Here is a 26,191-nt window from a genome sequence, read left to right on the forward strand (position 1 = left end):
TTCATCCAGAGTTTAGTATTATAAACATATATTTTATTCCTCAATTTGTTTTAAATAGACGCGTGATAAAGTAAAATTATTTTTTTATAAATTAAATAATTTTTATATTTCAATTTGAAAATAAAGTTACAGTATTTTTATCTAAAGACAAAAGTACCGATTTGATATAATTTAAATTATCAACATAATATAACATTGACGTGGCATCTAGCCTAGTTTCTCAATCGCTCATGAAGCTCGAGTTTTTTCACAAAATATCACATTGCGACATCATAGTTTCCAGTTTCACAGTTGAGCTTTGAATTCCGACGCATGTGTTGCGGCTGTAGGTACCTAATATGACTTCCTATACCGTGTCATACGGTCAAGGAGGATAAGACAATTTTCCGGAATCTTAAACCGTAGAGTTTTGTCTGATTTTCCGTCAATTACTAAATTATCGTTTAGGACTGTAACTCTGCAGTCATAAAACTACATTACGAGTGTATTGTATAAAGCTTGTACGATATAGCAAAATAAAAATGCAAATGCATTAAATTCACAATCTTAGAGTAATAACATAAAAATATGAACTACGCTTTATACCAAAAATTGTACAAAATAATTTCCAGAAACCAGCTTTCGGAAACTCAATAATTAAATTAGGTACCATTTTTAAAACACAAGGTATAATATAATATTATGTAAAATAATATAATTTATAATAAAATCTACATTCAAACACAAATGTTATAATATAATATAATTTTTTTTTCATTAGTAAAACTTTTGTTGCATATACATTCTTTAAAAATTATTCTACTTTTAAACCTTTTTTACAAAAATAATCACTTCTAAAGGAATGAGTCATAAATTCTCCAATCAAAGTTCTTATCCATACTGGCGGCAGTCTCATAAAGAAATGCTAAAAAATAAAATACAATACAAAATTACAAGACTATAGTATTAACAGAATAAACAATTACTATTTATTGGCATGTACGCATTAAAAAAAAAATAATAATAAACAGTTATTTAATGTTCTGCTATATTGATCTTTATTTTATTTTCAAGAAAAACGAGTAAAAGCCATCGAAGTTGGGAGTCCAACATATAAGTGTGAAGTATTTCAAAACATTTATATTATATTTGATTCTGAATTGTATATGTTGAATGTTATTCAGTATAGTATTCAATGAAAAATAATTTAAATTGCGTTATTTAAAAATATAATATTGGGTTATGTTAATACAAGCAAATCGATGAAAAAATGTCTAATCTAAAATAAGATATTGGTTTTACTATTCATTTTATCAATAGTTTTTTCGGACAGAAAAACGGGACGCTACCCATTCGTTTTTAAGGGGTCTATTGAACCTTAAAAATAGGCAGTTAGTGCGACGTCCTCCTAGTAAAAAAAAACTGAACGAATTGTGTATGTCACTATGCACGAGAATGACTGATAATACATCACATTTTTGTAATTTTATAACAATTTTATTGAGTGAAATAAATAAAAAAAAATCTATGTGAAAAACAATCGTTTATAAGTAATAACAGAATATTGAGATCATCTGTAAACGGCATGAAACACATACTTTTTCAGATGCGAAATAGTCACGTGCGTTATACGTATAACACAATATACTTAAATATACACCGCTGTATTCTGGAATGGCAACGGTTGATTTGAGGATAAAAGTATTATAAACTAGTATAAAGAGGCAGTTATTTTTTTTATAACATGTATTTGGAACTATGTTTGAGAACCTCATAAATTTTTGTTTTTTTGTACCTCCGTATATAATGATTATTGAAAGAATTTTTTTGTTTAGTAAATTAATTAGAATTTTACATTGTCTTTGTATTATTATTTATTATTATATCCTTGGCTATGGCTAATAAAAGTGAATTTCAACGTAAAATTAATTAATGATGTGTCGGCGGTTTACCTGAATACCGTGGGCCCAATAACCGGTGGAGTGGTCCACCATGCCCAGTGTGTTCACGGCATTCGTGGCGTACATCTTTGCATCGGGTACGAATAAAGTCGTCTCTTGTAATTTGTAGCTGAAAGCATTCATTTTTGTGTTAACGAACAACGGGAAAAGATGTTGCACCGTTATATTGTCTTCTCCATATTCGATGCGAAGTGCTTCGGTAAAACTTTTTATGTATGACTGAAAAAAATGAACAAACACAAATGCGCACAAGTCAATAATATATATTTTTTAATTTAATTTAATTTAATTTGGTCAATGATTACTCTTAGTTTTAAAATTGGTAAATAAGGTTTTTCATATTTTACGTGAGTCGAATCAATAAATATTAAAGTAAAATTTCTACAATACTGCAGTAGGTATGCAAAAATGTTATTCAAAATTAGTCGACTAGTTACTGATAATATGGAATGCAGTTAAAATAAATAATATTAATATATCTAGCTGTGCATAGTGCATATGTTGTAAACCCGTTTTATTGGGTTGAAATAATTTAAAGTTGTGATAATTTCAATTATTTTTTTTAACTTTCTTAAGCAGCTGCAATAAGTTCTTTCATTCTTTGTTTTGAAAAGATTGGATATCTACTTTAAATTATGTGACCTTTTTCCTTTTACAAAGAAGTTTTTACTATATTAACAAGTAATAACTGTCGATTGATTTGAAAAATATTAGAACATTACATTCACAGACATGCATGATAAGTACTTTATTATTAAGATTATTTTTCAAATAATTATAATAAGTATTAAAATACATATTATACAACCACAAGAATTGTTTTGCATGGATAAACGAATATGCATATACCTATATAGTTTCGAAAAATCATAATATATTATAAAAAATTAATCCAATTAGTACACCTGTTTTCAACACAATTTGTTGTTATTTTTTATGTCTTAAAACACAATTTAAACGAATTTTTTCGTTTAAAAAAATATATAAAAAAATCATGTCTTAAACTCTTAACCGTTGTAAATGTAAATTAGTCACCCTTCTTCACTAATCGAACGACTAATCAATCAACTATTAAGTTTCTGTGAAGTTATCCTTATGACCTGAAGTCTATGCGAGAAGATAAAAGTGATGTAACTGAATAAAACTGAATTAGATGTACCCAGATTGCTACTACCTTGGTTGCTGCATACACGGCCAACAGTGGCATGGGCTGCAATTCTGCACTGGACGAAACGTTTACAATGGCTCCCCGTTTCCGTTTTTGCATGCCAGGCAACACGAGTTTCGTCATGTGTGTGGTAGCACCAACGTTAACATTCACCAAGTCCCATACGGTCGATTCCGGTACTTCGGTTATGTACATTGGATATAAGTATTGCATGCCAACGTTGTTGACTGAGATACAATTCATAAAAACGATTAGCAAATATTTATTAAAGTAATGTCCAAAAACTAAACGGTAGGTAGCTTATATGTGTACAATGTAGTTTAGTAACTATATACAAATGATATATTAATATATTATATATAGGAATTATTTAAAATATTATTATATTACATTATATTTATATAAACGTTACAAACTTAGTATTCCGATTTCGATGTTGTCTAATTCTTTGGCGATGTGATCGAACACGACCTGCCCTTTGCTAAAGTCGGCTTGTATAACTTTGACTTCGACATTAAACTCTTGTTCTGAAAAATATTAGTAAATACTACATGTAAAATAATGTATTCTAGTCTTAAATGTTTTTTTTCTTAGTTTTAGTTTACTTACTTAGCTTTTTAAATATTGTAAATTTAATGTTTTACTGTATTTTAATAATTTAATTATAATTTATAGGTACACCTTAATTTTATTTATTTTTTATTTTTATTTATATTTTTGATTAAATTAATATTATTGTTTAACCGCATCACCATCACCATTACCTAATATGTTTAAAGCAATATAAATTTAGGATTATGGACAAATTAGTCGATATTTAAATAATTTGTCGTGTCTATTATTGTTAAAGATGTAAATATGATTGAAAGTCTGTGTGGGTTAGAAATATAAATTAACACATATTAGCATAATTTATAATAGGTACTCACGAGCTTAAACTATGAAGTATTTAGATGCTTCAGGAATTTTTTTTTGGGCAGAGGAACTAAATTCTCAATTTACGCCTATCAAGAAAATTGTTATAGGTAACCGATATTATGATAGAATGTATTGATGTATAATTTTAAAACATGGATTAATGGAAAATAATTAAAATTTCACCGAATTTTTGGTACATAAATACGTCATCACTAATTGCAAAATGTAGCGAAAACCCGGCATGAGTTGCACTCAATATATCTTTTATAAAATAGTTAAATTTAATTTTAGTCAAGGGGATTGCAAACGGTCAATTATTTCAACCAAAATGTACGAGTATTTTGTCAATCAATATTCAATACCGATCGTCATGCGATTTAAAGTCATTCGACTTTTGAAAACTTATATGAATTGTTTATTATGCTTATTTAAGATCGATTTGTTTACTTTATCAAATTTCATATCCCAACTTTTAATTAAATTTATAAAAAATTAATATTAAAAAAAAATAAAACAATGGTTTTATTTTTCCCAAATTTTGGTATGAATATTTACAATTTACAAAATTTGAAATGTTGATCGTTTTACATTTAAATCAAAAATCTTAGTGTGGCTTGATCGATCTCAAGTAGAAATTTTAAAGAATTCAAAAAAATTCCAGAATATTCAACGTATTATTAGCCATCAAGTCTATCGAAAAAATTAATAAAAAGTATACACAAAATAATGTAATATTTTAAATGCAACGTATTTTTATGCATATAATAGCGTTTGTTTTTGTCATAAATATTAATAATTATTTATATAAAAACATTTTAGTAGATATGGAGAATATTTTACAAAAATTATAAATTATTCACAAATGTGAACATAATAATAAGAGGTAGGTAAGTTAAATTTTGATAAAAATTATTTTAAAATTATTATAAGTACGTAAAAGTTACTTATACAAGTTGGGTTTTTAATTTCCACAATTTGGGTATACTGTATTATAATACAATACAATCATAAGAAACATATTAAAATGTTTTGAAAATGCCTATATAAAGACGTAGTGACTCAATTATTTAATAAATGGGTATTGAGCTGCTAATATACATGACTAAGTAAATTTATCATAGTTCATAAGTATATATTGATTTTAATCATTGATATGTTACTTCATTTTTTAAATTTTTTATGAAGTTGAACTTACGGTTTTTATTATTCTATTAGTGAAATTTTTGAGTTGGTGAAAAATTTCCGATATTTCCGAATTGCGTGCGAAAATTACTTTCTAGGTCGAGTTGCGTGTGTAGCTTTTTCGCAACTGCGGAGCTTAGTTACGTGCGAGATAAGTCGACTGAATAAACTAATTTTAGTTCGGTTAGATTTAAAAAAAAATAAATAAATAAATAAAGTAAAAAATTTACTTTATTACATAATACACAAAATTTTATTTTATCATTTTATATACATGAATACACGATAATTACATTTTTTACTGTTTTTATATTTTTATTTTTTATAATACACCTATATATAGGTACTTATCATATTATTATAGTCATATATACTCATATCTAATCGCCATTTACTAATCCATCGTCATTCCCCGGAGAAAAATCCAAAATACAGTATATTGAATAATAAGTTTTTTTCAAAAATCATGGTGTTCAAAATATTTATTTAGCTTAAAATATTACTATTTAACAGTTATTGAAATATTTTAAGTTGTATAACTATATCTTACCTATTTCTGAAGCAATCTTATTTAATTTATCAATTGATCTGCTAATCAATACAATGTTGAGACCTCGCTTGGCTAATTCCTTGGCGTATTCTTTCCCAATACCGTCTGTAGAACCAGTGACCACTATAAAAACGTAGATAACATACAATTATTAGGTATACAAACATTTATGGTATGTCATATACTTATGAATAAAAATATTAAATTTTGAATTTTACAGTTCATTCTTATGCTGAATAGAACTACTATTTTAATTTATCCAAATTTATATTTTGTAATCTTTTATAGGAAGTTTCACAAGTATATTTGTAATTTTTATCATTACATTTTTGACAATAATTCAATATATTAACTAAGTTATCAAAATTAATTTAATTAATAGTTAAAATAAATTCTCATTGTAAAGTATTATTAATAAGGCGAGGACTTGTAGCTATAAAAAGTTAACAAATATGCATTGGAATACCCAAAATAAATATAAATATTTTAAAATTAAAAACAAGAATAGTTTTACTTGTTTTTTTTTTATTTAATTTAACTGAATTTATTTATTTTAAATTAGTTACAATTTAAATTATTAAAAACCGTTAGTATTGTATCGTTTAGAAACATACCGGACATTAAAATGTAAATATATCGGAGTTTACTCGTACTCGGCAATACGTCAAACAAAAATTTTAATATTATACATTATATTATTTTTTTTTTTTGAATTAATATACGGCAAACTAATCTTATTATCTTTTGCGATCTTCGAGTACTTTTAGGAAAACCGTTTGCCAGTGGACAGTCAAAAATTATATTATACGACAAAAATTAAAAATAAACTTAGATCCAAACATTTTAATTATATTATTTACGATAAAAACGTTGGTGGAGTAAAAATTGATAAAATGATTAAATAAGTTAAAATTTCTCAAAAAGAATAAAATGGAAATATGCTCTAAAAAATAATTATATGCAAAATTAAATTTCAAAACTAGCTTTGTGAAAGCACTAAACGTATTTGTTTTGTACTCTGCTATTTTTGTGACTGTGCAAAACAAATATGCAATTGCTACAAGTTATCTGCCTAAATTATAAGACATATTCAATTAAATGTGTCTATCGATATCCCATTTAATTTTATGGCTTTGTATTTTTTTTCAATTCAGTATTCAATTATAGTAAATCAAGAAAAACGTGAATTGTAAATGTAACTATTAGCCACCAAGATAGCCAGAGTTAGATTATGTAAAAAACAGGTATGAAAATTATTTCGAGGTCGATCAGGTATACATTGTTAGGTAAGTTGACTGTTGAGTTACTTGTTACATAAGTACAAGCATAAATTATTTTATGATTAAATGTTTGATAAATATTATTAAATACCTCCGGTATAAACATTTTTTTTATAACCATAGTACCTATATATATATATATATATATATTATTGCTGTATACGAAATTTGTAGCGTAGATTTTTTTGAGAATACCTTTTTTCGCTTATAATTATCTTTTATATGTACTATTTTTTTATTAATTACTAGTTATTTATCATTATTATAACGTTTTCAATAATACTATAGTAACAACCTTTTAAATAATAAAAACTTTAAGACAGCGTTAGGGAACTAAAACAATTTAGCTTTATAATTGTAATGATTAGTACAAAATATTTAAAAATATGAAACTTTTTAATGAAATTTTTACTCAACTATCTCCAATTCTTTTTATTTTTAACTCAATATTTATTATCTTTTTCAACAACGAAAATTATAAAAATTGAGTTCAACTCGTATTATTAATTGTCATAAAATGCGATGTCATTTTTGTTTTTGTATTTATGCTCTGTTGACATAAACTGTAGTCTCAGAGTTTAAATGGATGTATTACAGTTGAAGCCACAAGCACCCAAATTTACACCTAATTCCCGTTTATTATACTATTGGGGATAACTATTTAGATATTTAAAAATCATAGTATATGTAGTATAACTCAATGTAAATGTAATTTAAAATCTTATATTATTTAGTGTTAAAATATTATAATAAGTCTGTAGGGAAAATAGATTTTTATTTTTTATAACTTCATTTAGTGAAGTTAAGCTATAGGTATTTATTCTTCAATAATCTTGGTCGATGACCAGTTTTTTAAACATTGATTCCCGAAGGTCCATTTCATCGGTCCCCCCACTTGAGAAATTCAAAAAACCGACCATGCCAATCGTTTGTGCTTTGTTTGTGCATTTAATTAAATAAATCTATCTAATATAAAAAATAATGTTGAAAAAATACTACATTTAATTAAAAAAAATCTATATTAGATAAAAGAAAAATCAATGGTAAACAAAAGTCTACATTCAATAAAAAAAATTTTATTTAATAAATACTACATTTGTTAAAAAAAATATATTAGATAAAAAATCTACATTTAATTAAAATAATCTATACTTAATAAAAATCTATACTTGATATAAAAATCTATATTAGATAAAAAAATCAATGGTTAATAAAAAAAACCTTAAGTAAATATTATCCCGATTAATGACCTCAATATATTACCTCTTTATTATGTTTAGGGTTTTACATAAATTCACGTATTTAATAAAAATCTATTATAATTATTTATAATTCTATATTCAATAAAAATAGACCTTGATTTAATAAACTAAACCTAATTAAAAAATAAAAAATAAAAAATTTTAATCATCAAGCTTAATATCAACATTTTTTTTTATCAAGTATAGATTATTTAAATTAAATGTATTTTTTATTTACCATTGATTTTTTTAATTTAAAATTGATTCCTGATAATTTATTTGAATTTATATTTAACAGAAATACATGTACAATAGCATGCGTACAATAATACATAATAATCAACAAGACTATAAGAGAGTAAAAATTCAAAATTACCAACGAGGCCATGAACCGTTAAGGTCGATGAATTATCGACGGCACATTGCGTACAGCAAAACGATTATTGTAGAAAGGTAGTGCAGTTGGTCAAAAGAAAGTGAAATTACAGTGTCACTTTCCGCTTCCGCCAATATATATATTGCAGTATATCTATTATATTTGTAAATTTTGTAGACAATAGACGTACTTACAGTTTTGTACACTATATACATGATATATTATCATGTAATTTTTATGATAAATGTATACGAAGTGATCCATTTAAATGAGTAGGTATATTAGTTTTCAGTAAATTTTTGTATTAAAAAAAAATTATTTTATATAATACACCATATACGAGTATAGTTTAAAGTTTTTTTCAATGACCTATATTTTGTATTTATATTCAAAAGCAGAATACTTTTATAAAACCGTTGTGACATAAATTTAATATTGAATGGTGAATTACATATTTTCTAATAATAGGTAATAATTTAAAGTTTTTAAGAAAATTAGTGTAATGAACCAACATTTTTACGGGATACTTTTTGTCATTATATTCTACCCATCTAAACTCACAAAGTCACAAATTTAAATGCTTATATTTATATATATTTGTAATATAACTTAAAAAAAAATATATTTATGTTCGTTTAAACGGACCATCACGTCATACATAAAAAATAGCATAATACAAAACAATAAAAAGTTATTGGTTTACGTCGACCATAGTATTTATTATTTTTACTATATAAGAAATAAATGTATTTATTTTGTTGTTATTATAACAATTAAACTCCATATTCCATTTATTGTACGATTATATGAATCTAGTGTACATTTAAAGGTAATGACTGGTCTGAAGCTTACTAGTTTTAGAGTGGGTATATCTATATTTATAAACTGCCAATACATTCGTTTTTTTTTTAGTTTGATATAGACAAATTAAAAATATTTTTATTTAAAAAAAACTTATTTAATATTAATTAGTACTATTGACAGTGTTGTTTAGTAATTTAGTAAATAATAATTACGATATTATATTAAAAAACGCAGAAAAGAACTAAGAATAACACATTTTAGCCAAAAATAAAGAAAACTTAACTCTACAATATCGTTTTATTTTTTTCAATATCAATTTTGAAATACTTAAAAATAATGAATGTAAAAAAAAAATAATAATAATAACTTTTTTTAAGAAAATAAAAACGATGTTGCATGGAAGGTAATGTACCTCCCTTTTCATGATGTAAATTTGGTTTTTTATAGTGACTTAATTATGTTAAGTAGTCCTTGTTCTACTACATGAAGGTTTTTAACAAGCTATCCATGGAATGTGGCATTATTTTTATGACACGATCTATTAGAGGTTACTTTTATTTATTCTAATCAATGTTTGACAATGTTTTTTTAATTTTTTAAATTTATTGTAATAAATAGTTATATAGTAGTAACATGCAAGTAGTAGCGGCAGTGATTGATTGATTGATTAACATCTATATGTATAGATTACATAAAACCGTGAAATGTTATTTAATTATTTTAAGTCAAAATTTTAAAAATACACCGTTTACCTACTTCTAGAAAAATTCATCTGTGACAGGTAATAATTGTTTGGAGGGATTATAATAATCTTTACCAAAAAATTAATAGTCCGGTTGAATAAAATGTCCACATTCTGAAATATTCATTTTTATTCGACCGTTCAAAGTGATTAAGAACCAACTATTATTTATACTGTGAAATTATTTTTACGTAAATAATTATCTACATTACTTTATCACAATATTACTATACTAATAAATTGTTTAAGTTATAATAAAAAATCTAGTTGTATTGAGAATACATACAACACTGCAGATATGCCATTTACTGTTACATCACAAAAGATCCAAACAAATCGTGTGTAAAAATATTTTTATACATAGTTTATACCATTATACTTATATGCATACATATTATATAATTACAGGTTTGCGTAAACGTGTTAAATGGGGTGAGATTCTATACAATTATCAGTGTACCTATGTAACTATATAACGTAATTCAATGTTATGATAAATTTTTATTTTTTTCTAAGTATTTATTTATTTTTTTTATTTTTGTTTCCACATAACTTAATCATTAAACCATTTGTATATACATAAATATGTAGTAAAATAAAGAAAGGTAATTCGACACATAATCATTACAGAATGTAAGTTTCTCAAAATATAATTACACAATTTTAATCACAATTGGTACATCACTATAGTAATTTGCATGTTAATAAACAATAATAAATAGTAGGTATCTAGGTAAGTTAAAAGTTAAGCGGTTACAAGATATAATCTATTACGCCTTGTATATATTGAAATGTTATACCGATTTTCTGTCCATTAGTGCGCTTCTGAATTGTATGATACTACAAAGTTTAAGCTTTTGAAGAGCCTAACCCATACCGCATTATGCAATATACACCTACCTACTATTTTGCCGAAAATTCTTATTCTATCTTATTCATTGTTTTTTATAACTGACTTTTTTATTTTTACTTTTTATTAAAAAGCGCTAAATAACTTAAATTTTAATAAATCTTAAAAACAATTAATTTTTCTCAGTCTACAAATATATAGAAAATTAAATTGTTAAAACCATAAAAAAAAAACTTATTTTACACCAATTTGAATATTTCTTTATCCCTCGTATTTAACTATTAAACAAGATAATTGTAACAAAAAAAATAGTAGCTATACATTTTATTTTTGTAGGACCCAAAAATGTTCGTAGACTCTAGGCCTATAGGCTATAGTGCCTATGCGCTAATACGGCTCTGCTAATATTTGTGTAATATATTTACACAAAAACACGGTGTACATGTTTACATATAATATGTAGGAAGCAAGAAGCTATAGCTTAGTACTTAGTTTAATACTTATAGTATATAATAAAAATTATATTCATTATTATTCATAGTGATTATTTTAATCATTATTTTAAAAAGAATTAATTTGTTTAGACGTTTTTTGTTAAAAACGTAAAGATATTTAATAAAATTGTAATATTTATAAAATGCATTGGTCTTAATATGTGGTTATAATAAGCACCATAACACAGTAATTATGAATATATCATACATTTTTAAATTTAAAATTAATATTTTACCTTTTATTGAAAATTTGATTATAGGTATACATATTTTATAAACATAAACTTATAAAAGTATTCTGTCGTAGATTCTGAATTACTAGTATAAGTTGTGATTTAAAAAATAAAAATATGTTCATTATTTAATGAATTATTTGGTGGTAGTAAGTAGATGGTAACAGTAAGTATGCAAACAATCACGATTATACTGTGTACACACTACCTATGTATTTATATTATACACTGTAGTGCAACGTCATTGGCTCTTACAATTTCTTGACTTTCACGAAACTGTAGACTTTATAAATGTGAATAATATCAGCGAACGCCTTTCTAAATTAATTCAATAAAAACACTCGACTCTTGGCCAAATAAATATTGCAATAACCAATGATGATAATGGTTTTTATATTAACATTACCAAAATATTAGATATTTTAACCTAATTAAAACTATGCTTAATATTATAAATTACAATACATAGTATTATCTCGATCTCTGAGCTCACAGTTTCACATATTGCAACATCAGTCGTGAATTTTTACTGTTATTGTAAAGATAATATACCTTTAAAACTATTATACATTATTATAAGCTATACAACTGTAACAAAAGAAAATAAATAAAACTAAAAATGAATAGTTACTAATAGTTATAACATCGTTGACGACTAACGTACAATAATACACCTAATGACAACTCAATGGCGTATAATGTTTAATTTAATTAATTTATTAATATAAATTTCCAGAGATTTCCTAAGACAAATTATATTTGATTCGTTGATCAGTAGGTTTACATTTAATAGGTACAAAAAAATAATGTCACGTTTCGAGTCTTAAAACTGAAATAAAAATATTATATTATAACTCACGAGTGTTTCATTGTGGTTAATTCAGCATAACTTTAATTATTATTTATTTAATATTTTTTTTAATTTTTTAACTTATTTGATACTGTAACAATCATTACATCATTATTTATAATTAATAAACCTAATAGTTGACTTTACAATACTTTTGATCAAAATCAAAAATAATATGTAAGTTGTGCTATGCTCGCATATCAGAGACTGATACATTTTTATCTAGTTTCTAATGATTTCAAATTAATTTACTTTTATAGATAAGCCAATTAATTTATATGAAAATTCTAATTACACACTCTAAAATTAATTTAAAATGTATATAATATATACATATTACAATTTTATAATTACCTACCGGAATTAAAAATAAGTACTTATTAGACTATTGAGCATTATTATTATTTATTACTTTACCTACTTCAGCCACGGGCGTGTACAAACAAAATAAACAAGCTAAACGTAGTTAATTCCAGTGTTTTCATCATTCCTCTTTGATGATTAGTAGGGCTCGTAAGTTGATGCATTTTGCATTTTTTTAGAACTTTTTAAACGATGCTTTCCTGGTCACAAATGTGTTTCATTAGTATGTGAATCTGAACAACTAATTTTTATTTTGAATTTTTTGGTGTTTATTACTTTTTAAGTCACTTTTTCACAGCTTTAGGTCATATTCCCATATTTTTAGTCATTTTTACTGATTTCACATTAGTTCACTTCTTATCATTATGTCAATAACTTATTTAGAACTTTTAAATTACCACGGACTAAGATTAATACCTATCCGATTTTATCTCACCGATAACAGTCGTCATTGTCGTGTTGTAGTAAATATTATATACCTAAATTCTATTATTTTTTGTAATATTTTCGAAATATCAAACATTTTTAAGAACATTTTTTGTCATTTTTATGTCATATTTACATATTTTTTTAATGTTTTAAAGGTCAACAACTTCCAAGCCTACTTATTAGTGAACAAATAAAAAATGATGATAAAAAATTTATATTATATTATTACTAAAATTATTACTTATCAATAAAAAATTATAAATTATGTATGTATATTCTTATAATTTATGAAAAAATATTTGTAATTTTGGTTTTTTTCGAATTATGTTATTTTTATTATTATTATTTATTTGTTGTACACATTATATAGTATGAATCAAAACCATAGCAATAACTAGCAAAAATATGTAATTTTTGAAAACCAATTATTTTTTAAATTTTAACCAAAAATGTTTAATATCTACAATTTTTTTTTTTTTTACGAAATTTGAGTCTTACAACAGAATTTGTTATAATGTATTTTGATACGTCTGGACGAATTTAAGTCTAATAAGCGACTGAACCTTAAATCCGTGAGTCTTATAAACGGCGTCCACTCTATTGTGTGTATATATTAATTAGCATTGATCATGATCGCCGATCAATATATAATAAATACTTAAACAGTACCTAATCATAAACTTGATATAAACTCATGTGTATACCTATTACCCATGTATGCCAAAACTGCGATATCAAAAATCAACTCGGGTATTAATTATAATATTTGTTAAATCGGTAAAAAAATTTTAACATAACAGACTTGCCCGATTGGAATTCTAAAAATAACGAGTAATAAGTAGGTACCTACTTGACGTAGGTACTGATTATGTCTTTACCAACACAAAATAATGTGTAATAAATGAATACATGTATAATTTATGTACCATGTAAGAACAAGAGGAAGTTCAAGATAATTTTACATTCACAATTTTTTACACTTATATTATAATTGTAAGTCTTGTTCCTTTCCAGGCACCTTTAAAGGTAATAAGCTGTAAGATATAATAAAATTCGAATATCGTTGACATGAAGTCGTCAATAAATAAATTTATATAAACAATAAAATTGTACTCAGATAGATTTTAATACATTTTGAATGTATTAAAATTCCTTTAATGAGGAAACTAATCATCAAAGAGGAATGATGAAAACACTGGAATTAACCACGTTTAACTTGTTTATTTTGTTTGTACACGCCCATGGCTGAAGTAAAGTAATAAATAATAATAATGCTGTAATAAGCACTTATTTTTGATTCCGGTAGGTAATTATAAAATTGTTTATTAAAAATCCCACGTAGTACCTCTGCATATATCATATTATCCTCTTCAATATTACCTTTATGTGGACCCCATTACATAAGCATATAATTTATTTTTATAAATAAAAACAAAAATAATAATAATATTCTTTTGTATTTATATACCTATATATACTTATACCTATTACCTATGTAATATGCACGTTCACGTGTAAACGCTGAAGTTACCGACTTACAAACTTGATTTTGAATGCAAATTTTATGCAATAACGAAACATTTTTTTTTTACTTTTATCAAATAGATACACGATATAAATATATAAGCAAAGTAACACAGTATACTAAATTACCTAGAATGTAAATGTAATGTTAAATTATTCATCACTATCCTTCCTCTTCTAAATGAATACATTAAATGTATATACGTAAATATAACATAATTTTAATAACAAATAGGTTCGAATAGCTACATTCAATAATTTATAAAACGTGTTTAACCAATAAAAATTTGGCTAAATTTAACAAAATATAAATTAATATTTATTTTTTTAAAACAAAATTATTCAGACCAATTAAGTATTAACATAACACAAAAGAATAATAAATAACGACTAGTATTAATATTAATATTTTTTGTTATTTAAACGTGAATTTTTTAAGCTAAATTAAAAATTAAAATATTATTCATCACGAAGTATTCATTAATTTGTGAATTTTTAATTGAAATATTAAAATTTTATAATTTTATTTTAATAAATTTCTCTTAAAAATTGCCCATATCAATTTTTCAATAAGTATGCAAAAACTAAAACAATATATTTTTATTTTAAATTTAAACAGACACACAGTATTACATAAGAAATGTATGCCTAACTGTTGAAAACAAAACTTAAAAATAATGAAACTATGAGTTAGAAAAATATATTAGTGAAAACAAAAATCTTACTTTAAGTTGCAATAAGTTAATTGGCATATCTATATTTAAAATTATGTGGAAAATTGTTAGTACAATTCATTGTGAAAATATTGGCTTACTAACTACTAGGTAACTAATTATGTATATTTAAATTTATTTTATTTTAATTTAACGGTATCTATACATTTTATAGATCAAGGTTGTGTGGCCACGTGTCACAAAATCAATATGTTTTAGCTAAAACAAGTAAAATAAATATGGTTGAATGTATAAATTGTATTAAATACCTAACGAAATAAATAATAGGTGTCTACCACTTAACAAAAAAAAAGAAAAAGGTTTTCATATAAAATGATAACACTTATGATACCTACTTATACCTAAATTGTCTAACTAAAACGAATTTTATGGAAATTTGATATATTTGATTAGATAAGTTTGAAGTTTAGAAGAATTGTTAAAAAGCAACTTTATTTTTATCAACCAAAATATATGATGATTTTTTAATAAATGATTATTGTAACCAATAATACAATATCGATTACATACCATACATAGGTAGGTAATTATCTCATTATACACCAGCATATTGATGAAATATGTAGATACAGACATTTAGTATTTTTATTTATCTAAGTATTTTTGTAATGTTTAAAATATTTTACACATTTATTTAAATTCAATTCTAATGGAAATATATTATTTTTTTTGATTGAATAAAATTCAAATTAAACTTAAACTAAGAACTATTTTATAGTTAATATAGCGAACTATATTATATAAATATTTTTAAAATAATAACGAAAAGTATATGTAAATAAAAATATTATGGGTTGGTTAAAAATATTCAATAAAAAATTTGGGTATGCATAAAAAAAAAAAAAAAAAATTGAGTGAGTTACAAATATTTAAACGTTCAAAAAGTCAAAACGTGCACAATTTTTGTGAAAATACGCTATAGGTAAATCTAAAATTTGTGAAAGACTAAAGCTCATTTTGTGAGAATCTTTTTGCAGAACCAACGCGTGTATACCTCCTAATATTTAATGTATTTTACAACTCGTCAACATATGATTAAACTGACCTGCCCATTTGCCGTACTTGGCACTCAGCGGAGTCCGGTCGGGAATCACCAGTGGCAAAAGATGTGCCGCACATCCCTTCGCAATCTCGATTAGTACGTCGCATATCAGCAACAACGCGGCGAAGAACCCGATGACGGCGAACCCGAGTACGATGGGTCCGGTCAACGAGTCGTCCGAGTTGAACACCTGTGTGAATATAGACGCCGTCTTGACGATTTTTCGAACGGGGTTTTAAAAAAAATAAAGTAAATGCCAAATACGAAATCAAATAACTGTCGGGGAATGGCCTATGAGAGGGCTAGAAGAAATTTAACGTGTCGAGAAAGTGTTCGCGTTTCGCCAAACGATCGTGCCGACGGTCCCAGGCGTTTTGAACGATGGCGGAAACCGGCAGTCGTATTGCGGCTATGCGCATTATTATTCATTCTAATCCGGTCCGGGTAAACGACACCGGCGATAGCGGTGGCATAACATGTCATTAATATTATATTATATCGTGTTATTGTATACATACGTCATCGTTGTGTTTAGGTGGAGGTGCCGTGCCGGCTGTACTTCGATAACTATAGCGCTACAGCGGTAGTCTATATTATAATACAGCACGAGAAACTAGGTCACAATACAATATTATAAATTATAATGTATAATAAAATATATTCATATAACATATAATAAGTATAATTATAATATACGATAAAAATGATTTTGAACGGAGACGGTCTGTCACATAAGTCTACTAAGAAATTCACGATTTTAAATTATAGGCAACACTCATAAAATATAATGTATATGGCTTTACATTAGACTTCTTGTAAGAAAAAAATTATGATAAATTTCGCATAAATTTTCGAATCTGATATCAAAATTTAAAATTTGAAAAAAATTGTGACTTAAAGTGTAGTTTTTGATAGTAAATTGGATTTAAAAAGGTAAAAATCCAGGAAATTTATAAAAAAAAAAAAGAAAAAAATTAAGAAAAAACAAAGTGTGTTACTCAAATAGATACTGCAGTTTTTGTCAAAATCAATTTTATTTTATTTTTTGTTTAACTTGAAAACAAAAACCCAAAATAACTTTTTAAAATTATTAATTTTTTTGTAAATGAAGGTAAAAAAATTATACCTTAAAATGGATGTTGACCAATTACTGAATGTGCCTGCCCAGTTGCATGCCCTCATATATTATTATATACAAACCCGTAAAATAAGGGAAATAAATATGTAAATAATGATCATAGTCTATAAAAATAATAAAAATTGTATTAATAATAATAGATCACCTGATAAAAAGAGAGAATTTTACCAGAATGCGTAATTTTAGACTTATTTCAGTAGATAGCCAATAGATGATAAACGAGGCTTTATCGCATGTTATTATATCATATTTTATTATATCTTTATTATTAGTGCAGCACTACCATAGCAGCTATGATTATTAGAAATTATTATATGTATACTTTATTGGTTACATTTTAGTAGACAAAAATCTCTGATATTATGGAATATGAGTGTATAGCGAAATAGCCAACATTTTATTAGTTTTAAATAATTACACTTTTTATAAAGATAGCGTTACACAAGCAGGTGTTAAATGGCAATGTACATTAAAAAGTCATGTATTTCAAAGCTTATAAGTGAAGATGAAAAGGTACTTTTAAAATCGGTTATTGAACATAAACATCCACCGCGTAAAAATTTAATTTCATGTTAAAAATTACAATACCTACATATCTTTATATATATAATTGCAAATATCAATTTTTTTTCATAATTTTATATTATTTTACTTTTTTGACAAAATGCAGTGTATGCCGCTTATAATTATTGTATTTATCTTTTTACTATAAATATTATTATTTACATATTTACCTCCCTTATTTTATGGATTGGTATTATTTACGTATTATAATCAAGTATATAAATGTGTGGTCAACTGGTTAGCTAGGGCGTGTGCCCCTTAAAATGTTTGAAAATTTAATATAATATACCTACTTTATAATTTGTTCATAAGTTTACTAAAAATTATAGTTATAACATTTTTTTAATAAGTATTCAAATTTATAATTTTGACGGAATTCATAAAAAAAATGTCTCCTGATATCTAAAATTTGAATATTTAATATAAGGTTCTTTATACGATTCTTAACCTATATGTAAAAAAAAAATGACTACCACTCAAATAATTTTTTGATGAGCGTTTGAACTACACATTTTTAAAAATTACATATTAACTATAAAATAACTATTTTTTCTCAAATGGTTTTTGATATTTTGTTTTAATTGAAAAAAAAATAATCATAGTTACTTAAATTTTTCACTAAATGTGAATGTTGAGTTATACATTTGATATTTTCATTTTTTTTTTCAGTTTTATTTCTAATAAGTTTATTATTTCTCATAAGTTCAAATGTAGACGAAATTATAAATTTAAACTATGAATAACGATATTCGTTATTTTTTTTTAGTTAAAAAACAATAAATTAGTCGTAGGAACATATTACATTTTATATACACACAATAATACTTTCAAATTCAAAAATTCATAAAATTTGATTCAATCCATTGTATCATAACTAGTAAAACAAAATACTTAATAATACTTTTTTTAATATTTAATGGTGCTGGTTATATTATCGTAATATAATTATTATTACATGTGTATCTAATTGTATATGTAGTAGGTACTATGATATAATGTTGGCGTAGCGGAGAATATAATATCGCAACTTTCTATTTTCACTCACGGATTACACAATGTCGATGCACCTTTCATAAATACATACTACAAAAATAATAATAAATGTAAGTAATTTTTTTATCTAACGGGTGATTTAACGGAGCCATAACACCGCATAATGCTGTTATGAACAGTTTGTTAGCAATTTATTTTATTAAAAAAATTATTTTTATTGACAAAAAACAATAAAAACTAATTACTTTTTTTTTATGGTTATTATATGATATCATTAAATTGTATTGACAGCGTAAAAAGACAAATACCTGCATGGTTGTGTTTTCTTTGTTATACCTGACTGATTAATGCTGATACGAGTATATTCATGCGGCAATGCATTATGCATTACAAAATATTATTATTATTGTTTGTCTATAGTATAGAATGTAAATATTAAGATTAAATATAGTTAATATATAATAATATTAGTTATTGATTTTACTAATAGTATATTTTATAATTTAAACTACTCCATGTACAGTGAAATATCTATTAGTAAAATAATAAAGTTAAATACTTCATTGATATTTGTCTTTTTAAAAATATCGCAATAATTAATTTTCAAGTACCTATAAACCAATACCTATTGTACTTAATGATAGCATATGCAAAAGTGTAAAAGTACTAACTTAGACAATTCATAAGACCATATCACATATAACTGGCATGTTTAGATGTAATTTTGTTATAAAATTCAATGAACCTATTATAATAAATAATATTTACACTATTTACTATAATGTAGGTACACAAATAATCTACAGGATTATATTTTTCTTTATATTATATTATTATGAATATTGAATACATTTACAATATATTCAAATTTATTTTTCTAACTTACAAGCTAAGTATATCTAACATTTTCATAAACACTGAATTATCTGCTGAAGAATTTAAAAAAATTATACACCTACGTCACTTAGGTGTATAATTAATAACACGATGCAACGTGACTAATCTTTTATTTATTAATGTTAAATTGTTAATCATTAGTATTAAATAGGTAATTAACCACACATTATATATTATTGTAAATTCAACTCATATTTTGAAATAAGACTTTTTGTTTTATATAACTATTAGTAGGTATACATAGAAACTACATAATATCTATTAAGAAATTTATAAAATATAGGTTAGGTACCTACTTATGATGTTTATATTAATACAATTTGATTGAAATATTTCAACATCAAAAATTTACACGAAAGAATAATTGATACTTGAAAGTTAACCCGAATAATATTGATACTTACTCCGTGGTAAGTTACGCTTAATTATAATAGCAATGTATAGTGTATTTTAATATTATTAGTTACTTATTAGAGCCAAATATAATATTATGCACTTGCTCACAAAAAAATTTCAATGACATATGTACTATATTATATTATTATCTATGTACATACGTATAAAAATCAAGATAAAATATTTTAATATTACAAACATGATTGAGAATGGACTCTTTAAATTTAGCAATATGATAAGAACACTTTTATATTTTTTCTGGTGCTGATTTATACAATAATTTATATGGAACAACTGAGGTTAAAATATATCTTAGATATTAGTCTAATACATTAAATTTCGATGAGTATATAATATGGCATTACGCCTAACTTTGCAATAAGATATTATTATTTTTTTTTATGAAAAATCAACCAATAAAAAAAAAACAATCTCAGAAGTAAAAACACAGAGAAAAAAAAATTACATTAATAATGTTGTGCATAATTTTCTTGATTGGTCTAATCAAAATGGTTCTAAAATGATTGTAATAATAATTGGTAATACTACTATTGATATGCCTCAACGAGTGTTAAAAATAGGTTTAGACGGATCTCATATTTAAGTACTGAATAAATTATCATTAGATTATTATTACATTGTTATATTACAAATTGCAATTCTTTAATTTTGATTTTGCATATTTTTTTTTTTTGTTATTTGATGTTTGTTTTTCAAAATGTGTTGTATCATACGACATTTTACGGTATCATAATAATCCAGTAAGTACATAATCCTAAACGACACTATACGGTACGTTTTAATTATATAAAAATTAATGCAATACAAGTGTTACATTGGGTCACATTATGTTGCCTATCCTCTATGCCGTGAAGACAAATTATTTAACACAAAGAAAAGCCGACCAGGTACCAATGTACTATTGATTAAAATTGAATGAGATTATTATAATAAGAACCAAGAGGTCAGAGAAATAAAATATATCAATTGTTAAAAATGGTTATCAAACAATATGCAAATACAAATGGAGTATTAAGGAGTCTCGGTACTGCCGTCAATTTAAGCTCAAAAGACGTAAAGTTTTGACAAAATTAAAGTTAGTTTAAGATGTCCGATTTTGATTTTGAAAAAAATTCTGAACTCTGCAGAAAATTGTCTATATATCGTACGGAATACTTTATAACAATTAAATCTTATATTCTATTGAAGTGGTAATAAAAACTTGAAAATATGAATTTATTATAAATTAGTATCCTAGATTATGTAAAACTCAACATATGGTTTTGTAACTCACTGACAAACAAGATCATTAGTGTTGTTCGAAACGTGATTGTCAGCAATATAAAATTTATATGTAGAGCTATTTCAAAATCGAGATGGATAATGTTTATATTTAAAACTAATCCTAACTCCGAACATACATTTTTAATATTGACCCACATTTTTAAGTAACACGATTCAGTTTTAGAGGGTAAAAAACAATGTATTAAAGGAAAATAAGAAAATAATAATTTCTGCTTCATCCATGAATAATATACAGTTGATAAAAATATTTTGGCTTGTATGTAAAAGTAAAAGTACCGTCAGCCAAAATATTCATCACAATGATTACATAAAAATTCAATATTTTTTTTTTTTACACGTAACATTTATCATTTTATCTTATTTATACACGAAGGTCATTTTTACATTTTGGTAGGTTAAAATATCGCTATTTGATACAAAGTTTAGAGCGTCTTCCAAACTTTTCGGTAAAGTTGGTAAAAGTTTCCTACGTTCATTATATATCGGCTTCCTTATTAAACTCACGTCATTGCTTCCTATTACTTCATTATTCTCTATGGGTGATATCTCTTTCCGTAATCTTTCATAAATGTCATTAGAAGCCTTGCGTTTACATCCATTACGTACCTCTTGAATTTGAATTTTCACTGCTTCCAGCTGCTCATGTTTGTGTGTGTTTTTAGTTTTTATTATATTCTTAATTTGACTGCATGTTGTAACCGTGGATGTACAATTTTTAATACAATACCACCAAATCACATTACCACTATTATTGACTCTACATTTTCTGTATTTAAAATAGTCAAGTAATAAACACTTGACTCTACTACTGCACTACGTAAGAAAAAAAAATTAAGTCACCTTGGTTCGTTCCTCAATTCTATCTGTGATCTATCAATTTAATGGTAACCAATCGGAATCTGATAATGAGTGATCAAGTGATGTTAGCATTCATTATGAGTCGAGCGACGAATTTGAAGATGGCTGTGGAAAAGAGAAAAAAGAAGATGATGATGATGAGGTTTGCAAAATGTATGCATACACTATTTGTGGAAAACAGTTTAAACATAAAAGTTGGTTGAAACGTCATTTAACTATTCACAACCATACATTTGCGTGTGACTACTGGTCTAAAATTTTTAAGGAAAAATACAAGCTGAAAATGCACGTTCAGGTGCACACTGGTCCCAAAAGATTCAAATGCCCTGACTGCAATAAAAGTTACAATGACAAATCAAATCTGTTCAAACACCATTAACTAAAACACAACCCAAGCTGGGAGGAGATTAGTTGTGAGTTATGAAAAACATAATTTTCTTGTAAAAGAAACTTACAATACCATATGAATCAGCACTATAATTTAACACCATATCAATGTACCAAGTGTGAATTATTATTTACCAGCCCTTCAACAGAGACAAACACAAGAGAAAGCAACATTAATATGGCTCCTTCAAATTGTTGAACAATATAAACAATAATAAAAATAATAACCCAATAAATAAACATTACCTCATATTCTGTTTTTAAACTAGATTCACTTTGAATCTAAAAAATAATGTTTATAAAATAATTAAATAAATATATAAATACATTAATATTGTTTCTAACCTTACGCCACCAAGATTGCCTAACTGAAATCTGCAGTGTTAAATTTTTATTTTCTCCTTTTGAATTTTTTTTCACAATTTTTTGTTTATGTTCATCCTGTATGTATATTTTATATTATATAGGTATTTATACGAGGTTGTTCGTGAGCACGTGCATGTCGAGGGTTTGGCGTGCTCGCTGGGTCGCGTACACTGCACATAATATTATAGACGAACGCGCGAGAATATAAATACGGTCCGCCGCCTCCTTTCAGACGCACCTCAAACCAAACAACCAATTATGCGTTACCCACGGGCGGGGCCGATCTCCCGGAAATAAACATATAAAATAATAATAATGTATAATTCGACTTTCCGGGCCAATTCACGCGCGTGCACACTGCACACGTCCTTTATTCACCCTTCCTTGCACGCGATGTACCCATATTGTGTACCACGTCGCACACTTCTAAATATCTTTTGCACTCGCACACACACATTATTTGTTGTTGTAAACGGCGACTGACGGTTATAATTTTTTTTCGTTTTCATTTTTATCTGTGTACCCATCGCTTCCGGTTCAAGCGCCGCGCCATATGCATCGACCCTGCTCTTCTTATACTACTAAACGCAGACGTTTCTATTGTATGACTTTATTAGAATACATATTATGCGTACCTATTATAAATCAATATATTATAATGTCATTGGTGTAGTTGAGTTATTCAAGTATGTAAAAAGAACTAAATACAACATTACTAACACTATTAAGTAACTAAAACATTTATTTCTATTTAAGCAATTATAATTGTTAAAAACGTAGTTAGCAATGAATTAACATGAATTATCTCTAATTCTCATTACATCTACAACAGTAAAAATAGTATTAACCTTAGATCATTAATTTACTATAGATATAATTATGTATTATCTAACATCATCCCCATCAACTTCAACATTTCTGTACATCACAGGTAAAATAAACGCATATTATAAAAACGAAACTTTTCAAAAGCGAAAATCAAAATATATTTTATAATTTTTATTTTAGAAGATATTAGTAACAAAAATATTATTATTTTATAGTAGGGCCATGATTATTCTTTTAATTCGAAACGTCAGTTAATATTGATAACACCATACATTTCAAATATTACTAGCTGACTCAACAAACGTTTTGCACGCAAATAGTCGCGGCTCATTCAAAATCCCATAAACAAAAAAAAAAAAAAAAAACCAGAAAATAAAATAATAAAACTTTTTGTAACGAAATAATAATTAATAATATTACACTATTGACTAATAAATTATATTTAATTAATACTCATTCATCCAAAATAAAAGTGTACACAAAATAAATTTAATTTAACAACTCATTAAATATGTAATTAAATCAAAAAATAATACGTATTTAATAACATCAACATTTATTATAATTAATTTTAACCTAACCATCATTTTTTTTATTTATTGAATATAATAAAAAAAATATAGATTATTATGTGTAAATTTTATTTTTGGAAAAATGTTGATGGTAATAACATATATTTAAGTTAAATGGCTGATTTTTACAATTTATTAAATATTAATATTTTTCTAATGTAAAACATTCACTAATTCAAAAAATAATAACTTTTTACAAAATATTTTTAACGAATTTTAAATTAATTATCATCTTCATTGTTTGTTTCTTTGGTATATGTTAAACTATGTCAATTTTTTATTTTATATTACAACCTATAATTTAATGATTATTTATTAGAAATATATAAAACTATTTTATTTACACACGTTTGCGTTATAATTTCCTTTTTTTCTTTTATCCATTGGAAAATTAAAGTTTCTCAACCATATTATATTATATTTTAATATTCTTACATAGTTTTTGGAGGTGCAATAAGATTTTATCATAAACTAGTAATAAAAACGCGGTGTCTAAAACACCGGGTGACCGGTTTTATATTAGAGCACCGGGTCACACTGTAAATATAAAACATACACTTATCCATTGTTGTATGACATTTAAAATTATGGTATAAGAGTTTTCTGATAATAGTTAATAGTTAATACAAATATTATATAATAATAATTAATAATATAAATATACGAATAGTAAATATAAATAAAATAAGTTCACACAAGTTCTTTGAGTAACTGCGCTTTAGGCTTCATTTTATTTGGACAATCTCCACGACACTTGGGGCAAAACCATATACTTTTTGGTTTTGTTGATAATGAAACACCAGAACATTGAAACCATTTTACTGGACATAAATCATTATCGCAACATATCATCTCTCCGTATGAAACCTATTTACAAATACAATAGGTTGGTTCATGTGAATCGACAGCTATATCCCTATTTCCATTTTTTTATAGTTTCCGTTTCTGTTTTTTTGAGCCAGTGTTCTTCCAGGTCTAAGCCTTTTAGGAAGGCCGATTGTTGTCGAAATTGCGCCTTTTGGCCAACCACATGTTCCGACTTTACCAGGTAGTATTATTGATTCAATACCTATACAAATTTTTTTTAAATATATGTTTTGTTTACTGTTATAGGATAATTACCCTGACTGTCATGTCACCTCATAAGTACATTTATACATATTTTAT

General features: G+C 25.3%; 1 protein-coding gene across 1 annotated transcript; it reads right to left on the reverse strand.

The window, feature by feature from the left end:
* Window positions 1-727: 727 nt before the first annotated feature.
* LOC113557781 (inactive hydroxysteroid dehydrogenase-like protein 1) lies at window positions 728-26,158 on the reverse strand. Its single transcript, XM_026963333.1, has 10 exons — window positions 26,147-26,158; window positions 25,721-25,891; window positions 23,505-23,540; window positions 22,518-22,649; window positions 16,724-16,955; window positions 5,759-5,881; window positions 3,525-3,635; window positions 3,115-3,335; window positions 1,932-2,159; window positions 728-904 (listed from the first exon to the last, which is right to left on the reverse strand). Exons 1-10 carry the CDS (start codon window positions 26,156-26,158, stop codon window positions 794-796), a joined length of 1,377 nt encoding a protein of 458 aa, XP_026819134.1. The 3' UTR covers window positions 728-793.
* Window positions 26,159-26,191: the final 33 nt, after the last annotated feature.

This window comes from Rhopalosiphum maidis, chromosome 3 (assembly GCF_003676215.2).
Source record: "Rhopalosiphum maidis isolate BTI-1 chromosome 3, ASM367621v3, whole genome shotgun sequence".
In the NCBI taxonomy this organism is placed as follows: domain Eukaryota; kingdom Metazoa; phylum Arthropoda; class Insecta; order Hemiptera; family Aphididae; genus Rhopalosiphum; species Rhopalosiphum maidis.